Source organism: Gopherus evgoodei, chromosome 20 (genome assembly GCF_007399415.2).
Source record: "Gopherus evgoodei ecotype Sinaloan lineage chromosome 20, rGopEvg1_v1.p, whole genome shotgun sequence".
Classification (NCBI taxonomy): Eukaryota; Metazoa; Chordata; order Testudines; family Testudinidae; genus Gopherus; species Gopherus evgoodei.
The window spans coordinates 9,467,136-9,494,840 of NC_044341.1; the positions used below are offsets into that span (position 1 = coordinate 9,467,136).

The 27,705-nt window shown below is 48.4% G+C and overlaps 1 protein-coding gene across 1 annotated transcript in view; it reads left to right on the forward strand.

The window, feature by feature from the left end:
• The first annotated feature begins 22,551 nt into the window (after positions 1 to 22,551).
• The window catches only part of EXTL1 (exostosin like glycosyltransferase 1), a 47,072-nt gene continuing 41,918 nt past the window's right edge, over positions 22,552 to 27,705 (forward strand). Inside the window, exon 1 of the mRNA XM_030539352.1 lies at positions 22,552 to 25,142. Within this exon, the coding sequence (XP_030395212.1) occupies positions 24,208 to 25,142 (935 nt within the window). The 5' untranslated portion in view covers positions 22,552 to 24,207. The remainder of the gene's footprint in view (positions 25,143 to 27,705) is intronic.

A 27,705-nucleotide genomic window follows, 5' to 3' on the forward strand; every position in this document is an offset into this window, starting at 1 on the left:
CGATTGTGCTCCCTCCTCCTCCGGCACTACAACTCCCAGAGCTCACCGCGGCCGGGACTGTGCTCCCACCTTCCCAGCACTACAACTCCCAGAGTTCCTCGCGGCCTGGCCTGTCCCTTCCCCCCAGCACTACAACTCCCAGAACTCTCTACTCCAAGGAGTCTCTCTCTTTTAACTACCTCTCATATTATTTCTCCTGGAATCTCTCCAGGGGGCAGGGACAGTGGGTTAATGGGTTAGAGCAGAAGGCTGGGAACTAGGACTCCTGGGTATTGGAGGCGGGTTTGGAATCCCACTGCCCAGGAATATAATTCTTAGCTCCAGGGGACTATTCCTCACCCAACCCACAGGACTACAAACCCCAGAGTTCTCTACGGCACAGAGCCTTCAGGACTGCGACTCCCAGAATTCATTGCTGCAGGCAATACTTTATCTGCAGTCCTAAAACTTGGTCAGAATGGGATCCTTGGAGCCCTGCTCCTTATCAAGGCTCCCACAGCCAGATGCATCTGAAGAGGCGAGGTGTTTTACCCACGAAATTTTATGCCCAAATAAATCTGTTAGTCTTTAAGGTGCCAGTGGACTCCTTGTTGTTTTTGCGGCTACAGACTAACATAGCTACACCTGGTAATTGACACCCAGAATTGCCAGCTATTTATGTATTTTCCCCCTCTTCCTTGCCTCTTTTTACTACAACACCCAGAGCTCTTTGCATGTCAAAGTCTGGGCTAGTGAATAAAAATGATACTAAGATGCCTGTCTGCTTTTCACCTGTGGATCTCTGCTGCCAAGGTTTCTAGGTGCCATGATGCTAGTTAGGAGGGAACAGGTTGTGTTCTCAAAGCACTTCCTAGCCAGACATGTAATACGAGCAAAGGCCTTTAGGCCAGGCAAAGGGTGTGCAAATTGGTTAGCTGAGCCTGAGTCCTTATTTTCACATGCTGTTACCAAATGGTCCTGTGCATTGAGACACTGAGGGTACAGGTGTGCAGATGTTTCCAGATATGGCCTGGTTAGGAGCATCTTTAAAAGATGTGGCCCACAATATGCTCTGTTGAGGAATTTCCCCCTAAACTCTAGTACTTGGGCCCTTCCCCTGGGCTTGGAACATGCTTTTCATGCACCAACTGCCCTTCCTCTCCCATCCTCCTTGAAATCTCTGTTCAAGTCCCTTTCCATCACTGACTACTTGATCTCTCACTGTGTCTGCTGCCTTAAGTAGACCATAAGCTCCTCAGTGCCTAGACTTTGCCAGTGTGTAAAGTTCACAGGACTTCAATGGTGCTACAGAAATGATCATAATCATAGTTCTAGCTGAGGGCTGAATAAAGGGATCAAAGCCAAGGTCAGAACTTTCAGCATCAGCCTTTTGCAGGGTTCATTCCGGGGCACAGTTGCAAGAACAGTTACGTTGCTTGTATATATAAGGGAGAACTCCCTCACCCACACCCCAACCTTCTCCTCTTCCTACTTTATGTTCCTAAATACAAATGATCTCTGTGGTCCCAAAATTGGGAAGCCACTGCTCCCACTCTCAACTCTACCTGCTTTTGCTGCCTTCCTCCGCAGCCTGGGCTCTTATCAAGTTACTATAGACTTGGCCAAACTCAGCTTGATCCTGTAATTCTACTTGGCAGGTGGATGAATCCCAGATCGGGCTCCTTGTCTGAAAGGGCTCTCCCCATAACTACAGACAGCATGTGGGATTGGAATGTCTGTATCCCCAGGTTTATTGCATTGGTGTCTCTGAGACTGAGAGTACAGCTGGAATTTCCTGGCCCCTTGGCTGGTTCTGGAGATCCACTGACTGACAAGGAAGGTTTATATATGTTTACTCTGCTTAGCATGTATCGGGGGGTAGCCGTGTTAGTCTGGATCTGTAAAAGCAGCAAAGAGTCCTGTGGCACCTTATAGACTAACAGACGTTTTGGAACATGAGCTTTCGTGGGTGAATACCCACTTCCTCAGATGCATTAGCATTTTTGTCTTGACTGAGAAACCGTTCATTTGAGAGAACAGCAGAAAGAGGCTCAAGCCACAGCATCCATCTTCGGCTCCATATTTTTGATGATCTTGGGCGTTTTGGGGGTGATGACCTAATCCCTTCATTTCCAGCTCTGATTTTTATGATCTGAGATAATATTTCGAGCCCACATCCCTCTTTTTGAACAGGCTGAATGTGGCCAAACCCTGAGGGAGTGGAAGACACAAATAAAGGAAAATGCTCTTTGAAAACCAGCCCAGGTTTGCAGCTTCTAGCAGCGAGGAGCTATGCAAAAGCCCAGCAAACTCATTCTGTGCATCTGGGATCCATTTTCTCCTTTGGCAGTCACTGTTGGATTCATTCTTTTGTGTGTGTGCAGAAAATGCTTAGCTCCCCGTTAACCAGAGCCCGTAATAGAGTCATCATACGAAAGATGGCAAAACTAGTCAAGATAATTACATTTTGGACTTAATTAAAATCACAGCCACTGATGGCAGCTTAGCCTGAACTGGAGAGCTGCTCTTCCCCGCTAATTAATACATTTCATTTTGCAGCTCGAATTGTGCCACAATAAACAGCATGAACACAGGCCAAGGCAGAGTTGTATAGTGCAGCGCGTAGGTTCGTTCTTGGTAGCGACCTTCATTGATTATCATTATTCTGATTATTTACTAGTAATCTTACTTATGGGCTCAGTCAGTGATTGTGCCCCATTATTTTAGATATCACCCCGAAGAGTGTTGTACGGTCGCTTTGAAGAGGACATTTCAAACGTGTCACGTTTTAACCCTAAATGTTTGTGAATCTGGCCTTTTAAAAAGAAAAGGTACAGAAAACGCAACTACACACGACCGTTAATACAGTGATAGCACAGCATTATTATACATAGATTTTTAAGGCCAGAAAGGACCATTATGATCATCCTGTCTGATCTCCTGCATAACAAAGGCCATCAAACTTCACCCCATAAGTCCTGCACCAGGCCCATATCTTGTAGCTGAGTTGAATCATGTTTTTTAGAAAGACATCCAATCCTGATTTAAAGAATTACACACATGTAAAGCTGCCACCTTATCTTCTCTTAAATCCCTTCTTAAAACCTACTTGTGCTGCGCTATCTACAAATCACTCCTGTCTGGACTGGTTAGGCAAGCAGGGAGCTGTGTCTTCTGCATTTCTGCAAAACTCTTGTTTGTTTTATTGTTATCTTGGCCTCCGATCTCCCGCACCCTCACCCCATTTGTCTGGTTCATCCATCTGTTTTATTCTCACTGACATGTAGATTCGTGAGCTCTCTGGGATCCCTGATCCTTGGCTGGGGTTCCTAATGCAAATCATTAGCAACAATAATAGCAATGACCATAGTAACTGGTGCACAGGAAAGGTCATCAGGGAGTGGGGGAGTCTGAAAGAATGGGAAGGATGTAGACGCCAAGGTAGGAGGGGGATTGTTCGGGCTGGTGCATGAGGGTGTGACTAGGAGTAATGGAATGAAACTGAGCAACCAGAAACCGAAGGGGAAATGTTCTGCTGTAAGAGGCTGAAATTAAGAGGAAGAAATTTAGGCTGATTACCTGGAAATATCTCCTGGCAATTGGAGGCCCTAGACTGCAGATTCATGTCCCATTGCATGGCTACATTTAAAACAGCTCTGGAGAGAACACACTTTGTGGGATCCCCTGCTAGGACTCCACACCCATCTACTGGGATCTTGCTGAGACCACCACCCCATTTAGTAACATGGGAAAGGGAGTTGATGATCCCCTGCTGCCTGTTCAGAACCCTGCCTGGGTGTCACACCCCCACAATGAACCCATACCTTAGCACAATCCTGCTGAGGTACCAGGGGGGCTGGACCTACTCGGTCTTTTCCTTCTTTGGCTTTTATGGTCTCATTTCTACTTTGCCATTTGTGTAAACTCTGCCAGAGACAGCAAAGTGAGGATCAGATCAGTAGCTGGGTATTTGCCATGTGACTCAGTTATTGCGTAAGCCCCTCTGGCCCTGCAGTGAATGGTGGTAGGGGTGGGAGCTTGTATTGCAGGGGATGATTCGATGAACCTGTACGGGGTCTGACAGCCAAAGCAAATGAAGAGAGAGACATGCTAGACATAGAAAGAAGTGGAATCAGGACTATTATGGTAGTGGCTGATGAATGTAGCTACCATCTGACAGCTGGGTTGGAATTAACTGATTGGTCTCAGTCTATTTCCTGTGTGCCTCCCCCCCAACTCCCTGCATAGGTCCAAGGGTGCCCTCAGTCCCCACAACTAGTCCTTTAAACACTCTCATTAGAAAGCAGTACCTGCCCCTGGCTGTGGTTTCAATAGGAGTTCAGGGTGTTCAGCACATCGCAGGATCGGGATCACAGAGGTTAGAGATGGAGAAGGCCTGTTAGGTCCTTCTGGCCAATTCAGGATTGTTCACCACAGTCTGCTCTCCAGGGCTCTGTCCATTCTGGTTTTAAATGACTTGAGTGATGGGGCTCCCACCCCTTCCCTTGGGAGTTGGTGTCCCAGCTGCCTAACATTCATCTTAAATGTTCCCTTTCTTCACTTGAATCACTTACCCCTACTAATACCGCTCTGTGCCAGGCTCCATCATGCCTCTCTCTCCCTGGTGATGAATCCTTTCAGATGCATGTAGACAAGGGATGTCACATACCTGGATCCAGCTTGCCTGTCAGCAATTTGTCAGTCACAGTGTGTCTGTGACACTCTTATATTTGTATGTCTGATTTTGTAAGCAAGTAGTTTTTAAGTAAGGTGAAACTTTGCAAAAGACAAAAATCAGACTCCTGAAGGAGGTGCAGTAGCCTGGAAAGGTTGAGAGCCACTGACAACCTAACCAGACATATGTAGCTTGCTGGCTTTAATCTTTCCTTGTTAATCCATTAAGCCTCCTCACCCCACTCAGATGTACACAAGAATTATTATAAACATAGGGGGAAACGAGGTGCAGAGGGAGGTTGAGTCCAGATTGTACAGCCAGTCGGTGGCAGGGCTGGGTGTTCCTTCTCCAAGTCCTCTCCTGCTCTAACTACTACATCACACTCCCTCCCAGAAGAGAGTCTAGAACCCAGGAGTGTTGGCTCTCAGTCCCTGTACTAACCTCTGGACCTGTCTCCCTGTGGAGGGAAGAGAATGCAGGATTCCTGTCTCCCACCCCGCCCCCTACTCTAGCCCTCCCGCTCACAACGTTGGCAAGCGTCAGGAAGGGTTCCAGCTCCATACAGACGTGTCTGCTGTTTTTCCTGGAGCAGACAGGGTTCCAGAATGAATCGTTGCATGGGAACATGTACATAAAGGGCAGACTGAAATGAATGTTTACTAATGAGAGCTGCTTGGCTCTCGGGAGACCAGTTTATGAAAAATAAATCACAGTGCCCTTGCTCTGGAAAACAGGCTGTTAATTACAGGCAGCCTCCCTTTGGGATGTTCACACTAGGAGGCTGAGAATAAATTGCCACAGTGGTGAAAACAGTTATGGAGCCCCTCAGCGATTAACTGTTTAACCTCCACTTTGTCTAGGTTTTGTCTCTTCCGGGAAAAACCATGGGGGTCTTTGATCCTGGAGGTTGGCATTGGGGTCATGGGCAGCAGGCTACAGTATCAATAGTAATGCGCTGTGCTTAGATACAGTGTTGCCTTTCATCTGAGAATCTTCTCAAAGCAGGTGAGGAGCAGCATTGGTCGTGTTTTACAGGTAGGGAAACTGAGGCATGGGACGATTTGGCCCGGGTCAGACCACACATCAGCCAGGAATAGAACTCAACAGCCTGATTCTCAGATTCCCTGTTTCTGCACTTGGGACATGGGCAGCGAGTTAAGGTGGCTTTAAGCCTCCTTTGCACACCCTGGATCATGTCCTCAGCTGTGTGGCTGTAGCACCACCGATTTCACTAGAGCAATGCTGATTTATATCATCTGAGGATCTGGCTCCACGTGCTCTGGGATCAAACAGGGGGCTGCTGGGCCCCTGCTGTAAGTTAGAGTAGCTTCAAGGCTGCTCTAACTTATGCTCTGCTTCACATGGTCCCTGGCTGTAGTGCAGTGTGCTCTGGACATGCCACCAGTCTGCCCCCTCTGCCGGGGGTGGGAGTAAGGCTGATGTTCTTGCAGTCCTACACCCTCTGTGTGCGGCTAGGAGGGTGCAACATGGCATAAAAGGGCCTCAGCTGAGACCCAGGCCCCCAGAATCCAGAGAGAGGGAACAGGGCTATTGTAGCCACATCAGACTGCGCTGACACCAGAGCCCGAGGGTAGTGATGCAGTGCGCATGGGGATGGGATTACTCTGGGTCTCCCAAGCGATGACAATGTGTTTCTCTAGCTGCTTAAGGGCCAGGGTCACTGGTCTCTGGGGTAACCTATAAACACTGGACATGGGCTATGGAGCCGGGTGGGTCCAGAATCCTAATCCCTCGGTGCCTGATAAATTGTGTAGTGGCCTAGGTGAACTGACTGGATGGGTCTCAGTCCAGTCCCCATCCTGACCAGTATTGTCTCATTGTTTCCTTGTGCTCCCCCGTCTCTCTGTCTGTAGCCACCTGGTGTCTCTCATCTTGTCCTTAGATTGTCGGCTCTTTGGGGCAGGGGCCATCTCTTTGTTCTGTGCCTGTACAAGCGCCACAGATTCCTGGTCCAAGACAGGAGTTCTGAGGTGCTAACAGAATACAAATGAGAATAAATCGTTTCTCAAGGTTTTATACGGCTGCCTATCCCCATACAGTCTGAACACTCACCATGGGGCCTTCCCTGGAAGTGCTCAGCCAATGTGCCTCAGGCCTGACCCCTGGGTAGCAGATCTAGGGGTGAAAGGGGAGTTGAGGTACCAAGGTTTATTCAGCTTCTCTGCTGAGGCTGCCAGGAGAGAGCGAGTAAAGACTAAGGGGGCGATGGGGTCACCTAACCCTGGCACCAAGCCTGAGATCCACCAGTTCACTTTAGGCCACCAGAGATGACAACAATCAGTCTTCTCCAGCCCAGGCTGGACTGAGATTGGCTTACAGGTGACAGATCTCCACAGCCCATTACCACCCATGTCCTGAGCCATCCAGTGCCCGCTCACAGGGCCTGTGAGTGTGAAGCAGGCTCAGTCCCTGCTGCCTTAGAGGGCTCAGGAGCCAGTGCCTGCCAGTCTAGGGAGCCAGACCCTAAGGGCCTTATTCTGACTGAACCTGCTCCAGCTCAGGTGGCGTTTCAGGCTAAGGCATGTGCAGGGTGGCGGGTGACTCTCCCATCTGATTCCTGCACCTCTGGTATGCAGCCAGCTGAAAGTCTGGGGAGGCGCCAGGGAAGGGCAGGGCATGGGAGTCACGAGGGGAGAAACCAGCCCAAACTTGCAAAGCTCACCCAGCTCCTAGCATGATGTTTAGAGAAACCTGCCCAGAACACGTGACTGGCTTGTACGCGGCCAGCGAGTCCAGGCCTCCTTTACCGTGGCAGTTCTAGAGTGGCACTCAGTGCCAGGTGCGAACACCTCCAGGCCTCTGGCCAGGGCGCAGCATGGGTGTCTAATGGGATGACAGCATCTGGCACTCCAACCTTTCCTTTCAATCTCTCCCCGACCCCCAGCCCAGCTCAGCAACCTCCGACTGTGTCATTCTGCCTCCCAAAAGCCACCTCTGTTTCTGCGCCAGGTGCAGCAGGTGCCTAGAGTCTCCCAGAATTCTTTGCAGCTGGGAAGCACAAAGGATTGTGAGGCTCAGGCAGAAATTGTGAGGCGGGAGCCAGAAACATACAGCTAGAGAAAGGCAGGTTGGGAGTGGCCTGGGAGGGTCTGGCACCCCACCATTGTCACTTACAAGGGACCCTGAGTCACTGGGCCCCTAAGCCTGTCCGTATCCCTCCTTTTTCTTGCTGGGGATGGGAAAGGATGGGACACTCCCAAAGCCCCATTTCTCACCACGTCAGAATGATTGCATTCTTGTGCTTCACGCTCAGCTTAGTGACCTGGGAAGCCTTGGCCCAGAGGCGTTTGCTCTCTATTCCCAGGGCTTTCTTGGTGGACACCCAGGGCTGATGAGGTGCGTGTGGGGAGAAAGCTGGTACAAATTACCGGGGCCTGGCTTCCCCGGCCCTATTTAGCCAGTCCGCCCTTGCTGTGGGGCCCGAAAAAATTTTTTCACTGGGGCCTGAACCTGCTCTCCGTGGCCCTGTGGACACCCCTCAGCTCTGCCGTTCTCTCCCTCTTTAGCTCATGTGCAGGGGGAAGTGCAAGAGGCATTTGTGTGTGGGTTTGGGTTGGCATGTTCGTGTGTGTGTTCAGGGCAGGGTGGGGTGCCTGGAGGACCACACACATTGTGATCTTTACCAGCTGCTGGGAAGGGGATCTGAGCAGCACCAAACTTGTCAGTTTCGCCCAGCTCTTCCTCTGGGGCAGATAATGTTAAGGAGCGGTCGGTGTTTTGGGGGGCCAGTTGATGGATAGCAGCAAGGGATAGGGCCCGATTGCGCCCCATCTCATCCGGCTTTCTGCCTGTGTAATTATACTGACTTCAGGGGTTTTGCATGGAAGTGTAAGTGACGAGAGGCTGAAAGCCTTTGGGTTTCAATTTGTCAGGATGGTGCGTGAATGTGTCTGTCCGTGTGCGCACACACTTGTGCATTATGTGCACAAAACAAATGTTTAAATGATCTAAATAAAACCAAACTTTCTAGCCATCCTAGAAGAATGTGTCTGTGCTTAGGGAGAAGCTTTAATTAGGACACCTGTCAGCACACCCAGCTTCAAAGGGCTTCTCTCATCATTAATTCCTGAAGCCTCAAAACACCCTGTCCCCCTTCCCCCACAAGGAAGGAGAAAAGTTTTGTCTTCCCTTGTTTGGTAGATGGGGAAACCGAGGCATGGCGAGAGGAAGTGATTTTGGGGCTGGGATTAGAACACACTCTGGGCACCCCAGGGCAGCCCCCCATCCTTGGCCGGGATGGAAAAGCCCGTGTTTATGAATGCAAAGGCAGAGTCTTTCATACGACCTTCCTGCTCTGATAACAAGGCCAGAACGCAGACGAAAGCTCAGCGTTGTGCACACAGGCGTGAGTGTTTGGGAGTCACTTTGTAAACAGGCGGCGGCATTTATGCATTCAAGAATCCCCCCCACCCCCTGAATTCACCACTCTCCAGGGCGCCTCTCCAGGTCGCACCTTTGTTTATACATCTCCCGCATGGGGCTAAGAACAGGGTTCTGTCTGCTGGGCTCTGCCAGGCTGGGCCAAATTATTTTTGAAGACAGCTGCTTCTCTCCACAGTCTCTGTTAGTTTCTGAAACAGGCTAAGCCTTCCAACAGAGCACAAGGCATCAGCTCCATACCCTTGTCAGTTGTCCCTGAGGAGGATCTGGGTGGCCCCAGCTATGGGGCAGGGGAGAGTGAAGACGAGATCTGACCCAAAGCAGCAAGTACACGAGCCAGTTATGAATGAAGCCACACATGGCCTCAGTGAGGCAGGGCAGTGCTATCATCCCTAGTTCACAGATGGAGAAAGCGAGGCACAGAGAGGGGAAGCAACTTGCCTAAGGTCATCCAGTGAACCAGAAGCAGATCTAAGAACAGAACCCAGGTGTCTGGATTCCCAGTTGAGAGCTCTAAGCACTAGACGGCGCTCCCTCTCCTCTGCACGGGGTTGCAAGGCAGGGGTGAGTGGGCCTGGCAGGCAAGGGTCCCCTGGCCGTAAGAACTAGGGAGGAGGTTGCAGTTACAATGCGGGGATAGAAGAAGGATAAATGAAGGAAACAGGCAGAATGTACAGAGCTTGGGGGTGGGGATAGATGTGAAAGCTCTGGGGAGGGTCAGAGGGGAAGCAGAAAGCTGAGAGAGAGAGAGCAGGGGGATGGAAATCTCAGGGTGTGGAGCCGATGAGGTATGGAGAGTTGAGGGATGGGAGCAAAGAACTAGTGTGTGGAGCAGAGAGCTGGGGGTGCATGGCACGGTGCTGGGGTGCAGAGTGTTAAGGCTGGGGAAGGGAACGGCGCATTGGGGGAGGGGACAGCAGGTTGCTGGGGTGCCGGCCTCTGCAGTTTTGTAACATTCCCTGCTTTCTTCTCTTTCCCCAGCTACTGATTTCCCCTCCCCCCCCCGCCCCACAACCTTCCCTTCGCAGCGAGTATTTATGTGGCTGGTACACACCAAAGTAATGTGGTGTCGCTATAGATCATTCTCAGCACCATAAAGCTGGCAGGATGAAATGAGTTTAGTGCACAGGAGAGGAGAAATGATTGAAAATGTTGCAGATTTGTTCAAGGCCTCATCTCACTTTTTCTCAGAATGACTCCCCTCTCTAATCAGCCGGTCCCAGGGCGGCTTCTCTTCTCGCTGCTCTTGATTAAATCGGCCTCTGCAGTTTTTTTACATATTTATTCCATGGCCTGGGGAGGGGATGTTGTGCTGCCTCTGGTTGGTTTCTAAGCACAAGGGCAATGGAATTGATCCTGTGTACGGGTAGGAGATAGAAGGGTGCTTGCTGGGGGTCAACCCGTCTACACTTTGGCTGGGGCAGCAGGTATTGAATCTATCAGAGTTCAATCTGCAGCAAAATCTCCCATGAAGGAATCAATTGTGTGTGTGTGTGTGTATTGTGTGTGTGTGAGAGAGAGAGAGAGAGAGAGAGAGAGAGAGCATGCCCCAGCCATGGACCAGCACCACATTGTGCTAGGTGCTGTACAAATACAGAACACGAAGATGCACCCCCCTTGTGTTCATGGCCCTTCTCCTTGTGCTGGGATTGATCCCCCCCCAGGCTTTACCAACATAGCCCTCGGGAGCTGGCTGGGAAATTATTATATTTTCCCCCTGCAAACTAACTAAATAAATAAAATCAATGAAAATTTTTCCCTTTTTTGTTTACTTTTTTCCTCCAGGTCTGCTTAAAAACAAAACAAGCCCCCAAACGGAAACATTTGGGGATTTCATTTTTTGGATGAAAACCTCGCTGAGGTCGCTGTTTGCTGAAACTCCATTTTTCATTGGAAAAAAAAGGGTCGACCAAAAAATGTCAAGCAGCCCTAACTAATCTCCCCGAGTCAAGCTCTGGGATGGGGGAGCTGCCAGGATTGGCGCTGAAGGGAGTGGGGGGTTAGTGACTCAGTTGGTGGCTCTCTTCCCTTGAAGTCAATGCTGAACCAATGTTCCCTGCCCAGCTCCTGGTCCCCCTGTCCAGCGTTGAGTGCACTGGGGGGGACTTTCCTTGTGCTTATCTTGCGGCTCGCATTTCACCCCTATAAGGGATCATTTGGCATTTACAAAGCTTTCCTTAAAAGGATTAACTTCAACGCATGCATTCTGGTCCCCTTACGGCACATGATCTTTAGGTGCAATAACAAGATTTAAGAGCCAAGGTCCGATGCCAGTTTAAATTGGGCTACTAGCTGGGATTCATTGATTACAGAAGTCAGGCCAGCTTCTAATCTGATCTGCAGGAACACACAAGGGATAGTAAAATCTATGTGGCTCTTTGACATCTATCTTCTTTCCCATGAGGCTTTTGGACATTAGCTGAAGGCCTAACCCATAGAGACACTCAATGCTAATTGGGCTTCTGTCTGGGCCATGGAAACCCAGCTTCAACTCAGCAGCTACATAGTTGGCCATGATGAGTATGTAGCTGGAGGACATTTTGCCTGGCAGCTCCGATGAGGAGACTCCTGGAAGCTGTTAGGTCCTGTTGCAGCGGGGCTGGAAACCTGCCAGCAAGGAGCTGAGGTGCTAAAGAAGGAAGAAACTGCCCCTTCCTAAAGTGCAGGAGCTGAGAGGTTTCCTAGTTGTGGGTCTCCAGCTATGAGCGATAGGATGAAAGGAAGCAAAAGGGAAATGAAAGCTGATTGTCAGGAAACATTTTCTGAGAAGTAACAAGATCTGCTAGAGTGTGGAATGGTCCCTCAAGTGGGAAACCTGCAGTTTCCCCCACTAAAAACTAGACAGGACAAAGCTGCTCATTTTAAACTGGTTTCCAAAATACCACATTGATCTTACTTCTCCTATAGCTCAGCTGAGCTAACGGGGTGTCAGAGGGAGGAGAATCAGACCTTGGATATTGGTTTGATATCCTACACACATTGGGGCTTTGAAAATCAGTTTAGCCTTTTTTGTTTTTAAGATGGCACTTAAAATATTGATAAAAGTTTGATGACGGCATGGTGCCAACTGGCAAGGATGCCAATGTAACTTCCCAACAAATCAGGTCAATTGCATTGCCATGGTGAAGGCTGTGATCTCATAGAGAGTGGAATTATCAGATCATGAGCAGGACTAATTGGGGCAGAGATTCCAGTCAGAGAAAGAGAAAAGAAGGGAGGGAGAGAGACCAGGTGATAGGCGACGCCTCAGATTCCCAATATCCCTGTCTGCTCATGTTCTAATGCAAGGGTAGGCAGCCTATGGTACGGGTGCCGAAGGCGGCATGCGAGCTGATTTTCAGTGGCACTCACACTGCCCGGGTCCTGGCCACCAGTTGGGGTGGGGGGGCTCTGCATTTTAATTTATTTTTAAATGAAGCTTCTTAAACATTTTTAAAACCTTATTTACTTTCCACACAATATAGTTAAGTTATATATTATAGACTTAAGTGAAAGAGACCTTCTAAAAACATTAAAATGTATTACTGGCACGCGAAACCTTAAATTAGAGTGAATGAATGAAGACTCGGCACAGCGCTTCTGAAAGGTTGCCGACCCCTGTTCTAATGAAACCAAACCACCCCTCCCTTCTGTCTTCCATCTGAAACCCCATCTCTTTCCAGCAGATGCTAGGAACAATCCTCCTTACAAATAAAACTGCCACTGGGGATAGATAGATATTTGATCAGCATGGGGTTTGAAATCAATACATTAACACTAACCACACGTCATTGAAGTTTGTTACGGGTGAAACAATGCTGAGGAGAACTCTTCCTTTGCTGCTTATCCAATATATATATATTCCTTTCTGGAGCCCCCAGGCAAGGGGAACTAAAAGGAGGTTAACCCCCAGATCACCAGAGACCTGGTAATGCCCCCGCATCTTGACACAATTAGCTGTATCTATCTATGTAACTCTCTATAGGCTTGGGAGACAGAGGTGGGAGAATACTTTTGCGAAAGCTGGACCAAGCTTTGAGCGGAGCCCCCAGATATCCTCAGTTGGTGTAAATCAGCACAACTCCATTGAAGTCATATGTCGATTTACACCACCTGATAATCTGGCCTTCCTTTTTCATGACTCCTTCTCTGCGAATGTGAAATGACTTTATATTCTTGCTATAATTAAACATTTTTCCTGCAGGGAAAGACCATGCTGACTGACTCAATCTCCTTCTGATGCCATTTCCCCCCCCCACCATCTTCTCTAATTAAATTCATTACAGTAATTAGTTGGGCTCCCGGTCTCCTTTTGCTTGAACAGGCTATACAGAGTGCTACAGAAAGGAAGGAGAGTTTTGTGGCTAAGGCACTAAACTAGGACTCCAAAAAGGCGAATTCCGTTCTTCAGGCTGCTCTGCCTGTGTGATCTTTGGCAAGTTATTTATGTTCAGTGTCCAAGCCTAAGAAGCAGGGCCGGCTCCAGGGGTTTTGCCACCCCAAGCTGCAAAAAAGAGCCACGATCGCGATCTGCGGCAATTCAGTGTGAGGTCCTTCACTCCGAGCGGGAGTGAGGGACCCTCTGCCGAATTGCCGCCGAATACCTGAAAGTGCCGCCCTGCTCCGGAGTTGCCACCCCAAGTACCTGCTTGATAAGTGGTGCCTGGAGATGGCCCTGCTAAGAAGAGGCACTACGGTGCAGCATTCGGGCTTTATTCCTTCCTCCACATATACAGGCTTCTACTTTCAGGAAGTGCTTGGTAAGAGAGGCCTCTGAGTTTCTAGACATTACCCTCTACATGAGCATACTATCATCCTATATAATAGCCCGTCTTACAACTTAGGCCTTCTGTGAGGCATGGCTAGAAAGGGTTAAACATCCTGCAAAATAAATAACCCTCAAAAGACATGTAGGGAGATAATGTTTGGGTTTTTGTGTATTTACATATGTATGAGTAGGATCCACAATCTAATCAACAGTCCCTGCCTTTGCTGTATTCTGATAATTCAGAGGTCAAAAGAACATCCTATCGTTTAAATGAATTGTAAACACGGGATATCTCGGTATTCATCTCTCTTCGAAATGTCCCATGAATGGTGGAGGAACAAGCAAATAGCCTTATGTTAATTCGTATAGCTAAGTACCGATGATGGACCTCCTCCACAGTCATCCTAATTACCTTGTGTTCCCGGAGGAAGTCCCAACTTGTCAAACAGGACATGAAATTGTATAAAAGATCCTTGGGTCTTGATTCTGTCATCTCAGATCTGCTTAGACTTCATCAAGGGAAGTTTGAGGAGCAAGACTGAGGTTCCAGTTATGCTGGTATGCCCTGAATATGAGATTGGATATTAGACTATGACCTATGAACTGAATTCTAAAGGAACTCTTCGCATTTACAAAGCTCACCATCTCTGCTGTGAATCTGAACCTCAATGAACTGAACTCACGTCTGTATGTATAGTGATCTTTTAACCATACTCTCTTTTGTTTTTAATAAATTTTAGTTTAGTTAATAAGAATTGGCTGTAGCACGGGTTTGGGTATGATCTGAAACATTCATTAACCTGGGAGGTAACGTGTCCAATCCTTTGGGATTGGTAGAACCTGTTATTTTATGTGACGAAGTAAGATTTACAGAAATTTTCGTCATATTTGACATGGGTACCTGGATGGAGGCCTGAGGCAGGATCACTTTAAGGGAACTATGTTGTTTGGACTTCTGAGTAACCAATAAGGTCATAAAGAAGCTGTTTTATGCTGGTTTGGTGAATCTCAGTATTGGAATATCCACCAGCTTTATGGGGATTGGCTGCCCCATTCTTTGCAGTTCACCCTAATTGAGTCACCACAGCTGGCTCCTCACTGGGAACTCACCTTCACACACAAGTTGGACCGCTTTAACAATACTGGTCTATATAGTTACATAACCCTTCTGCAGGTGTTGTTGGCTGTACAAGGATCCAGGTTCAGTTACCACCTAGGGGTTCTGAGACCTGGAATAACACTGGCTCAAACCCCCACTTAGAAACCTGGGAAAACGAAATTACCTTCCCTGGCAATACTTCCCTGCTTGCAAGCACTGAGTCCAGGGGGTTCAAACAGAGAGAACTTGGGGGTGGGGGGAAAGGGACACAGAGTAACCTTGGGAAAGCCAGCAATTAACAAATCAACACTTGCTATTGGGTGGGGGGTGGGGGGGTCTGTCCTGCTCAAACACCCCATGTTAGGTGCCTTGGCAATAGTCTTAACCTCAGGCTTCCTCTCACAGTTGCAAGGGAGTAAAGTGGCAAAACGTTCCTTCCAGCAGTAGCCTCTGCCCTCCTCCAGACTGCTCCACTTACAGTTTGTCCTCAAGGCATGGTGGAATCCAAAATCCAGGCAGGTCCATCTCCAGTCCCAAAGGGAAGCATTGCTTGGGCTGGCTACACCAGGGTTTTCTGTACCCTACCACCTACCCCAGCTGAAGTGATAGCAGCTTTCATGCTAGATAGGGAAACCAACACCAGAGTCCTCAACTGGGATATAGCTCTTTGAGGTTTCCACCTAGGCCACCTCAGACTTATTCACTACACAATTCATTTAACACACTGAAATACAGTCTTTGCTCTATGCCATGTATCGAGAGATAGACATCATACCACATGAAAAAAATCACTCCCTACAAAAAATAACCATCTTATTCCTTCCATCTTGTGTTAGCTTTAATCAGGCTCTGGTACCCAACCATGCCTTACTGTGGTTTACGTTAGGGTGACCCCTTCCTCATGCACTGTGGGTGCCATCCTCTTGCCTTTTTCCTCCTTGACAGGGGTAACGACATTTAATTGCCCCCCCAAAATTAAATCTTAATTGAAATCTGATCAAATTGTCACATAATAGAAATGCAAATGAGGCCTGGCCCATTCACTTGTTTCCCCTTGCTCATCCACAGATGATGGCAACTCCTTCCATGATGGAGCTTCTGTCCCTCTGGAGTTCTCCAGAAGCTGTGGTCTGCTCATCCCCCCATTCACTAAAGCAACCTGCTGCTCCAAAGATGCAGGCTCCTGACATTTGAGCCAGAAAGGAATCCCTTTCATATGTAACATATTGTTACTTAAAAGACAAATTTTGCTTTTTATTTTATTTATTTATTTGTTTATATTTTGGTGCAATGCACTCGCAGGAGAATAAAATTACCCAAGTACAAATTTGGCTTTGGATTCCTTTTAATATTTTATAGACATCAAACACAGCACTTCCAAAACACTTTATTAAAACCCTGATGGTGTCATTTATAGCTAGTGCTTCAAAGGAAGCAATGATGTCAGTTTCCTTGTATCTTTAAAACAGCTCAAATGTAGCAGGGCTGTTAGGAGCAGCCCTGGCCTCTGGAGAGCAGAGGGGCTCCAGGATGTGGTTGTGATTAGCCAGGAGTTCAAGGGATGCACTTAATTACTTAGGGATTGATTTTCCAGGGATTTAGGAGCACAAGTCCCCCTGACTTTCAGTGGGATTTGTGCTTCTAAACTCCTTAAATGCTTTTGAAAATCCCACCCTTAATCTGCACAAAAGGCAGCAGATTGGACCCGCATTTACTTTTAATCCAGATGTTGGGCTCCAAAGACTACTGATCCCAGCATGCAAAGCTTCAGATTAATCCAAGCAGCTGAAGCCAAGGCAGAGCATTGCACGATGGGACTTGTAGTCTGTGGATGCTGCATCTCTGTATTAAAGATACAGTCACAAGATGCACTGTGGAAGTCTGTGGCCTACATTGTGGCCCCCTAGAGGTGTAGATGTGGGCCAGATCCTATTCCCTTTGAATGACAAAAACCCCATTCACTTCAAGGATCTAAGATTTGGCCCCTTGGGACACAGTTTCCAGATCTGGGCCACTAAGGTGGGTTACCTGGTTCCATACGTGGACAAACGCATGGGGCCAGAGCTTGCCAGAGGAACTGACCCTGAGAACAGCCAGCATCTCTCATGATCCCATAATCCCCAATGTGAAATGGGCCCCTGACTTACAGTCCTAAGGGTGGAAGCCGGACTCACTGTACCTTAACGCCAGCAGAGAGATCATACCTGCTCTCCTGTTCCGTATCACTCGGCCCCCTGGACTATTGCCTTGCTTTCCAATCCATTGTTTCCACCCTAGTCTTTCCTGTCCCACTTCTTTATTGCAGTGAGCCGTGATGCCCATTGTCCCAGCTGTGCCCAGATTTACTCTCATGCAAGTTGGTGTGTTGCAAGTCTGTGCCTGGTACTGCACTGGAGGTGCCATGGGGTCAGAGATCTGTGAATTCATTGGGGCAGGCAGGACTGACACACTCTTCCTATGTGTTTGTACAGATCCTAGCACAAGAGGCCTCATTCTCAGCTAGGGCCAGGTCTATTGTAATACAAACAACAATAATAAAAATAATGAACGTATTAGGCTAAACCAAGTGTTTGCTCAATAATCCCTTCCTATTGTGTGGTTCATCTGTTCTCTCATACTTACCTAAAATGTGGGTTTATACGCAGTTGGACTAATAATAATCAGCATTCCTTTGTTACCTTCCCTTGGAGGATCTCAAAGCTTTTAGCAAACATTAATTAAGGCTCACAACTCCACTGTGAGGGTCATATTATTCCCATTTGATAGATGGGGAAACTGAGTCACTGGTGAAGTAATTTGTTGAAGATCACATGTATAGTCAGTGGCAGAGACAGGAAGAACTCCCAGGTTCTTTCCAGACCCTGGCTTAGACTGCTAGGCAACATGAAACATGCATTTCCAAACTGTTAGATTATTTGCCTTTAGTGCTTTTGTTAGGAGTTGAGGAAATCAGTGGGTGATCAAAGCAGGCTCTTCTTCGTACCATTACAAATAAGGGCTGCTTCACATAAACATCATTGTTCAGTGAATGCCAGGGTTTGACATATGTTATAGGCTCATTCTTGCACACATTGAAATCAGCAGCAATTGTCCCACTGACTTCAGACGGAGCAGGAACAGCTCTTAGATGTACAACAGTCCTGCTCGTTTTCTCCCCGACTCTGGAGACCTGCAGCTTCCCATGTGCTGAGCTCAGATCCAAAACGCAGGGAGTGTTTGGTTTGGTTTTTTTAAAGGTGAACTTCAAAGGAGCAGTAAAGGGCACGAAGAAAAAAAATCATCTTTGCTCTGTGGTTTCTCTTTCAAGAGAATTTCATGCTCGTGAAGGATGCTGGCTTCACAGCCCTGGACCCGGCCCTCAGTTTACACCCTGAGTAGGTACAGCCTGGGCAGTGGCGGGGCAAGCTGCCCCCATGCCATGCTGCCAAGGTGCCTTCACCTGGTCCTGGAGTGATGCCACATCTCAGGGCAAGAGGGGAGTTGTTCTCCCTTGGCCGCTGCTGACGCAGTGAACCAGGGCAAGATGGGAAGGAGAGCAATTAATGCCAGTTGCAAAGTGAATCCATCTCTCTTAGGAACCAGACTGAGACTTTCCACTTCATCTCACCCATGGCATGGAACAGCCTCAGCTGGTAGAGTGTGTGGTCTCTGCTGGCACAGCCTGCGAAACAGAAAGTTTCAGTCGCCTACAACTGATACCCGGAGCCATCCAGCTCCCACAAGCTAGCCTGTGTGCCACTGAATCAGTGATGAAAGACCTCCCCAAGCCCCGGTTATAACACAAGCCTTTTAACCCAGTCAGGTGGAGGCAGAAAATCGCAGAGAGTGTGATCCTTGAATCATCTTGGTATCAACTTGTCTTCCTTACAAGGGAAAATCCCCACTGTGACCGGCCTGACCCTGGCAGCCATTCATAAGGGGACTTGCAAGACAGGGAGGCTTGAGAAGAAAATGAGAATAAGGAGGATTAAGAAGGCAAATAGGAACAAAGAGTGAGGATTAATGACATGGAAACAGACTGATGAGAGAGGCAGGAGCTGGGGATGGGAGCCGGGAGCCCACTCAGAGTGAGGGCAGCTAGGGAGCTGGATGGCAAAGATTTGATTGAATTAGCACTGGGGAAAGGGCATGTGACTATCGCTGGTTGAAAGGATAAGGAGGGACAGAGGACAGGAGAGGGAGGGAGTAAAGCCAGGGACCCAGCGAGGATGGCAGGGATCTGGAGCTAGAAACCAGGAGATGTAGTGACACTGGGATTGCAGAGATGCTCCACAGTCTTTCAGAAGCGTCAATGGGAGCTGCAGGGCACTGCTCAGCACCTTTGAAAACCAGGCCATCATTGTTCAGTATATTTTTGTTTGGGGTACCAGCACAGTCCCTGCCCTCACACTTTCCCGATAGCCCAGGGGCCAAATTCTGCCCCCTCCCCCGCAATAGTGAGTTAATCCCATTGGCTTCACAGACATGGCAGACAGCAGAATCTGGACCTGGGAAACTAACATCCGGGAAACTAGCCTACAGCCTGCAAAAATAATGGCGGATTGAATTCCAGATCCTGTGAAGCTTTGCAAGGAGCTGGAAGGCTGGCAAGAGGGGGAGAAGGGAAGCAGTAAAAAGGATGGAAGGGCATGGAGAATGTGATCATCAGGGCCCAGGAAAGAGATGGGATGAAAGAGAATCCCCTCCCAGGATCTTGTTCCCTGATCTACTATTGACTGTGTATTGCCTAAGAAGTCCCAATTAAGACATGGAGGTTTGGTAAGCCCTTGTCCCAAGATCAGGCCCAGCATTATTAGAATTACTGGTTAGTTGGGAACCATTCTGTCCCGCACGGTTACCCCACTTACACTTAGGAAAAACCTTCTGAATCTGCAATTGTCTTATTCACACAATTAATAAAGTCCCAAACCCAGCAAGGCAGATAGAAATCACACAGCAGGTGTGTCTGAGCATCCACATCCTTCCACCATCCCTTGCAAAAGTACCCAAAGTATCAGTCATCATCATCTTTAACATCATCACCACCAATGGTCGTCATCCTGGCATCTCCCAAGAGTTACATCTCCCAAGGCACACAGGCCAGGACACAACTTTTATAACGTGTTACGCTGATGCCATTCTGCCGAAGGCACATTCAGTAGGGGGCTCAGCCCTTCCCCCTGATTTGTCATTCCATTCCCTAGTATTGGTGAGGCACCCTTCTCCCTCAGGTTACTAGGCCTTTTCAGTCAAGCTTTTCAGCACATACCTCAGTTAGTTACCACAGCACACTTGTGGTCAGGCATCTGCTCATGTTCCTAATGGAAAAATCATAGAATACCAGGGTTGGAAGGAACCTCATCTAGTCCAACCCCCTACTCAAAGCAGGACCAATCCCCAGATAGATTTTTGCCCCAAATGGCCCCCTCAAGGATTGAGCTCACAATCCTGGATTTAGCAAGCCAATGCTCAAACCACTGAGCTATCCCTCACCACCAGGCTGATATAAACTAGCATTTTGTGGTTACCTGCCAGCAGTTTAGTCATTACAGCATCCTATCTTGTGATATCTTATGAGCTAGGGTTATTCCTGGTTAGCTGCTTATGCTAAAGGTTTTGAGCCTTATGCTTTGTTTAGCTAAGTTCTTGTAGGCTTATTCCATTACAGCCTTAACTTACGCCCTTGTAAATACCCCTTGGACCTGTAGGCTATGCTCTTAAGGCACTTTACAAATATTAATTTTCACAACAGCCCTGTGAGGCACGAGGCTACCATGGGTATTAAATATCAAGGATTCAGGGGGCCCGGGGCAGGGCCGGGTCTTCAGCGTAATTCAGTGTCTGGTCCCTCTTGGAGGGAAGGACCCACTGCCGAATTGCAGCCGAAGAATGAAGCGACAGCAGAGCTGTCGCCGATCGCAGCTATTTATTTTTTCCCCCGCCGCTAGTGGTGCTTGTACTCACTGGACTGTGCTCCGAGGCTTCAGCAGCAGTTCAGCAGCGGGTCCTTCACTCGCTCTGTCTTCTGCTGCATTGAAGGACCCGCCGCCGAAGACCTGGAGCGAGTGAAAGGCCCGCTGCCGAAGTGCCGCCGAAAACCTGAAGCGGCTCCCGGGGCCCCTGCAGGGCCTGGGGCAAATTGCGCCATTTGCCCCCCCTCCCCCCGGGTGGCCCTGTTAAATATATATTTAATGGAAACTGAGGTTAAGGTGGGTTAAAGGTTAAAATGTCAGTGGCACAGCTGAGAAAATAGCCCAGGGTCCTGACACTCCCTTGCTGACTCTAGCTACTAGAGTCAGCTTCTTACCAGTTCAAGTCAGCAAGGAACACTGGTGCTCCCACATGGCAAACAAGGTGCTGCTACCTTGACTTTAGGAAAACCTGGCGAGACACCACTGGGGGTATCTCATCAAATTAATTTCCAGTCAGGAAGGCAGCTCCCCTGCCAGTTTAAACCAGAATAGTTCTCTCTGGCCCAGCGGGATTTTGTGGGAATCCAAATAACACGGAACCAAAGAAACATTATTATAAGTTGATCAGCTGAGAATGTAGTGTGTTAAAAACGGCCCTGGGACTGCATCTTCTCTCACTTACACCAGGGCAAATCTGGATTGACTCCATTGAGGTCAATGACATCACCTTGGTCAGCTAGGAGAATCAGGTGCACTGAATTCAATGGAGTTCACTAGGCCCAGTGCTTTCAGGGCTCTTATATCTCTAAATAGTCATTTTCCAGAAAGTTTGAGAGCTGATTCTTTCTCTCTCCTGCTGTGCCAAGAGCTTTGTAATCAGCAGCAGGCTCCAAATTTGCTGGCACAGTGACTGGCAGAGGGGAGCACAAATAAATTGCTGATAAGGCTACAGGAGTGTCTGTGTGGTGGGGGTAAGAGAGAGGGGAGAGGGTTGGATTTCCTGGCATTCTCCCTCCCTGACAAAAGACATTTTATGGGGACACTTCCCTGCTTCTCCTACAACCAGATCTCTGCTCTGAATACTCAGAGGCCACGCAGGATATTTTCCATCTTCCTGCCCACAATGAACGGCTAAGATGCAGCAGGGTGTGTGAATTTTTCTTGCTCATCCTATTCTAAGAATAAATCACCGCCAGGACTCTTCAGTAGCAGGGCGTGGGGAAAATCCCCCTTACAAGCAAATCACTATGAAGTCAGGTGGATGTGGTGGGGGTTATTTAGCTTTCTCTCTAAGTAAAGCCAGGTCTGATTCCATTCTGGCTGGGGGGGATGGAGAGAAGATCCCCCTGGCACTTCCCTACGCCAATCACATCCCTGTAAGGGGTGCAGGTGGAGAATGAATCCCCTGGATTCCCCCTATATATGAATCACTGTTAGGACTATCCTGCAGCTCCTGTTGGAGTGGGCAGCTGCACCCCCATGGGGACGAGATGAGACAGGAGCAGGGAAGACGCTTGGGATTCGCTGCACACGTAGGCTCGCAGAGCCCCTTCTTGCGGGCAGCCGCCTAACAGCCAATCGGAGAGCAAGCCCTGGACCCTTCCCTGCCCCTCCCCTCTTTTGAGGCTCGGTTAGGAAGGAGTTAAGTAGAAGCCCCGCCCTCTGAGGAGCTGGTGGACGAATGAGAGACGAGTGGGCGGGGCCGGGATGGAATGTTGTGAAAGAGGCATTAGAACGCTGTGTAACAGCTGCTGCTTGGCAGCCGGAGGAGGAGGGAGAGAACACAAGTAGGGAAATAGATGACTAGACCTGGATTGGTGGCTAGAAATAAGCACAGCGGGATCAGAAAGAAATGGAAAATCAAAATAAATAGAGAAAGCGAGATTGCAAGATAGACACCCAGAGAGGAAGAGACCAAAATAGACAGAAGTACCGAGAGACGCAAGGCGATCAAGCCAGATACATACCCAGAAAGAGATCAGGCTAAGTAGTCAGCAAGAGAAACATAGAGGGTTGGGGAGAAACGAGATAAATGTGGTTTAATAGAGAGTGACAGAAGAGAAGGTGAGTGGAGAGCAAGAAGAAATGAATCCTGGATTAGAGAGGAGGGACACGGAAACAGAGAAAGGTGACTGTGTACAGTAACTAGGACATATGTATATAAATATGTACATGCCATACATGCACACAGAGGTAGAGGGGGCTAATTACATAAGGGAAGACGAGAGAGCATAGTTCTTCATACACCCAGAGAAGTGAGAGATAACCCCCCCCCCATACACATACAGAAATAACTCTCCGCTCAGCGAGAAAGGGCAAACCAAAGGGGATAAAGAGAAAGAGAGAGCTTAATAACAGGCAGAAAGAGCAGAGAGCTTACTCCTAAAAGACCTCCAAAGACTCTCTAATGAGGCTGAGGATGGCAGTATAACCCTGATCAATGAGTGACCAAGAGGTGGTTTGATCATTTGCGGCAAGGGCAGGGCGCCACGCTTTCAGCACTGCCATCTCTTTAACTGGAAATGCTCCCCAAACCCAGCAAGAAGCTAGACGTCAAAGCTCTACAGACAGAACAATCGAAGGACAGGAGACTGGAACCCCGGCTGCTCTATTGAAGCTCTTTAATGGCAGGGGAAGCGGTGATCTCTATCTATGGACCATTGAAGGTAAAGAGGAGACTGAGATTAAAAGCTGGCAGAAGTGGAAAGGAAAAGCTTTCTAAGTGAGAGCGTTAGAATGAGCCACTCAGAGAGACATTTATCTGCTGCGTGCAGGAAAGTGTAAACTTTTGATACATAGAGAAGAAGTCTGAAGGGGCTGGGGGAAAAAATCCTACATCTGAACTAAGACACAGAAGCGTTTGGGAGCTGATTAAAATGACACAGAATATTAACCCAAGAGAAAGGTATGCTGTAACTTTTCTCTCCAGGGGTTTAAGAGCCAGGCCAAGCAGTGGTAGAATAATGGTTGTTGCTTAACCCAATTTCATGCTGAAATAAGTATTGCGTTTTAGAAGACAGAATCAGAGAGTTTGGAAATCTTGTACGGCGTCAAGAAATTGAAGGGTACAGAAACGAATGTTTTTCTATTTAATGTTTTGCTATTAAATCTTTGTGGGAGAACGGATTTTATATAAGAAAAGCAAGAAGAGTCCAATTTGACATGTGCGGTGCTGGAAATGCTGGAAGAGCCTCCAGGGTTAATACCGTGCTCCGAAGTCCCGAAACAGACAGGATACAAAACACATGCTCCTAATTGCTCCCACTCCAGTTCGGAAGCTGGCATTGGCTAGTGGACTTTGGATTGCAATCCTCCATTCTGAGCCCACCGGAATGATCTTCCTTTCTGAATCTACCTGCTGACTAAGTTCACCTCCTCCTGGTTCAAATGAGGAGTCAGGGTTCCAGATGAACATATGCAGACCAGGAAGAAATACATTTTCATAACTTTCTTTGCCTCTTGGCTTCTGCTTTTCTTCTTTGGAGGAGACCAAATAAGACGACTGGCCTTCCTCTCCAGAAAGAAAGCCACAGTGCTGAAGAACTGGCCCCGCTGGACAGATAGGTCCCTCCTCAAGAGCTTTGCAGATCCCGAAGAACTTCAGAGCGATGGAGGCCACCACAAACAATCCGCCAAAGCCAGAAGGGAGTCAAGAATTAACATTTATAAGCATAGCAGGTGCCGCATGGAAACTTGCTTTGATTTTTCCAGGTGTGAGAAACATGGTTTCAAGGTCTTTGTCTACCCCATGGAGAGAGAGGACCCGGTGTCAGAAAGTTACCTCAAAATAATCACATCCATTGAGGAGTCCCGATACTACACCTCCAACCCAGAAGAAGCCTGCCTCTTTATCCTAAATATTGATACTTTGGATAGAGATCATCTCTCCATCCAGTATGTCCACAACATCAATGATAAAATCCAAGGTTTCCCTCTATGGAATGACGGCCGAAACCATCTGATATTTAATCTTTACTCAGGCACCTGGCCGAATTACACCGAAGATCTGGGCTTTGACATTGGACAGGCCATCCTGGCCAAGGCAAGTTTTTATGTTGAGAACTTCAGGCCTGGCTTTGATATCTCCATTCCCTTGTTTTCAAAGGAGCATCCTCAGAAGGGTGGGGAGAGAGGCTGGCTGTACCAGAACTCTGTGCCTCCTAAGAAAAAGTACATGTTGGCTTTTAAAGGGAAAAGGTATCTGACTGGCATTGGCTCTGACACCAGGAACGCATTACACCATATCCATAATGGCAAGGAGATCATCTCCCTGACCACCTGCAAACATGGCAAAGACTGGGAGAAACACAAGGACACGCGCTGTGACAAGGATAACTTGGACTATGAAAAGTAAGTCATGACTGATGTTGAGATGTACTGCAATCCAGTGATTTATGGGGGAAATCCCTAAGGGATGGAGGAAACTCCACACGAGTTGAGGCTCTGGACCAAGTTAAATAGTGCACTGGAATGTCGTTAGCCAATAAAAATGCAAAGACATAGAGGAAGAGGGGAGGAAAAGATGTCTCTCCTGGCTGAGAATCAGATCCTCCACTGATGTGAATGGCCATTGCTTTGTTGGCTGTGATGATTTACACCAGCTGAAGATCTGGCCTCGAACATTTAGAGTCACCTAACAGACGGGTAATTTCTCTAGTCATCTTCCCCCGTCCCATCCCTCTGTATAAATCACTGCTTAATTTCCGTGATGGGAAGTGAAAGGCAGGGCTGGCCTGTTCTGTATTAAAGTTCAAATAATCTAGTGAGAGCTGCTCTTATCTGCGATCAGCCCGGCTGCCCCTCTAATACTAGATTTGCTTTTTTCCAGAATTCTGGCAGAGAGGAATGATACTTTCTCCCCTTCCCCTCCCTCCCCCACCGAGCATAAATATTTTTATTGGAGCAGAACCAAAACGAACCCCCCCCAGAGCTGAACACCCCCTAACATGGTGGTGCTTAGAATCTGGATCCAGGCTTTCGGCCCTTGGCCCATAGCAGCACCTTGGCAGGTGGGGAGGTTGTTTTGTTGGAATATTGATTCTAGGCAGAACTTCTTGGTTTAGTAATGACGAGGATTACTGCAATGGTTGTTAGAGTCTTTACCCGCTAAGATCCCATCTACACGCAAGCTGGAGGTGTTATTACCAACTCAGGTAGACGTGTGTGCACTAGCTTTAACTGACCTAGTGGCTAAATACAGGAGCATAGTCATGGGGGTGAAGGCAGCGGGATGGCTAGCTGCTGCCCCAAGGACAGTCTTGCCTGGGATGCTAGGGACTTACTGGGCGGCTGGTCTGTCCTGCCACCTACACCGCCACGGTGACTATACTTCTATTGTGAGCCCACTAGCTAGTGCGCATCTGGCTACCCCAGCTGGAAATTCACCTTCCACCTGAGTATAGCTGGAGTACCCATGGGTGCGTCTACACTGCCAAAAAACACCCCCAAACCCCTAGCAGCAGTGAGTCTAGGGTGACCAGATGTCCTGATTGTATAGGGACAGTCCTGATCTTTGGAGCTTTTTCTTACAACAGGCATCTATTCCCCACCCCCCCGTCCCGATTTTTCACACTTGCTGTCTAGTCGCTCTAAGTGAGTCTCAGAGCCTGGGTCCGGCGATGGCACTAAAAAGAGCAGCGTAGACGTTCCCTCTCAGGCTGCAGCCTGGGCTCTGAAACCCAGCAAGGAAAGTGGGTCTCAGAGCCTGCCCCTATCCCAGATGGGAACATCTACACCATAGATGCCATGATGCGAGCTCGAGTCTGTAGCTCTGGGCTCTGAGACTCGTTGCCAGGTTTCTGGGGTGTTGGTTTGTTGTTTTTTTTGCAGTGTCGATGTAGCCATAGAGTCTGATCTTGAGAGGTGCTGAACAGCTACGGGTCCCATTGACTTTACTCTACGTTGAGAGTGCTTAGCATCTCTGGATTCACTAGTTCAAGTGGGATTTTCCGGCAGGGCTGCGTTGTGGCGTCAGGCTCAGCTCAGTGCTAGCGGGCATTCTTGTGACTGCAAATAATCACTGACTGAAGGATTCCAGCAGCAGGAACATTCAGGTGAGGTGAGATCGGCTCCAGGGCATAAGCCACCCCCTGACTGATGGTGGTTAGGCAGACTGCCCCCGTGGGCAGGTAATTCTATAATTGTTCACTTTGGAGTTTCTTGGCCCCACAGTGGTGCTAGACCCTGCTGGAGACAGGATTTCGAATGAGATGAACCCCTGGTCTGCTCCTGTCTGGCAATTCCTGCATTTTCCTCTGAGCTGTTGTTATTGATGATGGTTGTCAACAATGAGTCACTTCCCTGACGGTCAATGTCTTATCGCCCAGCATGCGCGCATTCCGATCCAAGGTTTCAGTTCAAGCCCATTGCCATCCGTTAGCAAGATGAGACCCAGCAGAGGGAATTGTTAGAGACAGTGGAATAATGAGAGGAAGATAATGACTGTTTCTTTTATACTCTGTCATGAGGAATCCCAGTGGCCGTTGTTCAGTTAGAAGTCCTGATGCCTCTAGGCTTAAATATAAAGGGATGAAATTCTGCCCAGTAGATTCAAGTGGGCATTTTATACTCCCCAGGCAGCCAGGGACATAGGAAATAGACTCTGGCACTGGCTGCACACTACAGCAGTGAAGATCAAAGTGTGCGATGGATCCCACAGTGCCCCAGCTGTGGGTCGCTTCAGTTCAGCTCCAGGGGTTTGAGAGGACATGCCTGTCCCGGGGGGGACCCAGTTTTGCAATCTGAACATACAGGGCTCACCTTGCACTGAGCTGGATCTCTGGGTCCCCTACAAACATCTGCCCTGACTGCATTCCCTGCACTGCTCTTCCCGGTCTGTGTTCTCACCATGCACCGTCCGTCAGGGTGTCCCCACATCATGCTACTCACAGTGGCTCTTGGTAGCACCACTGCA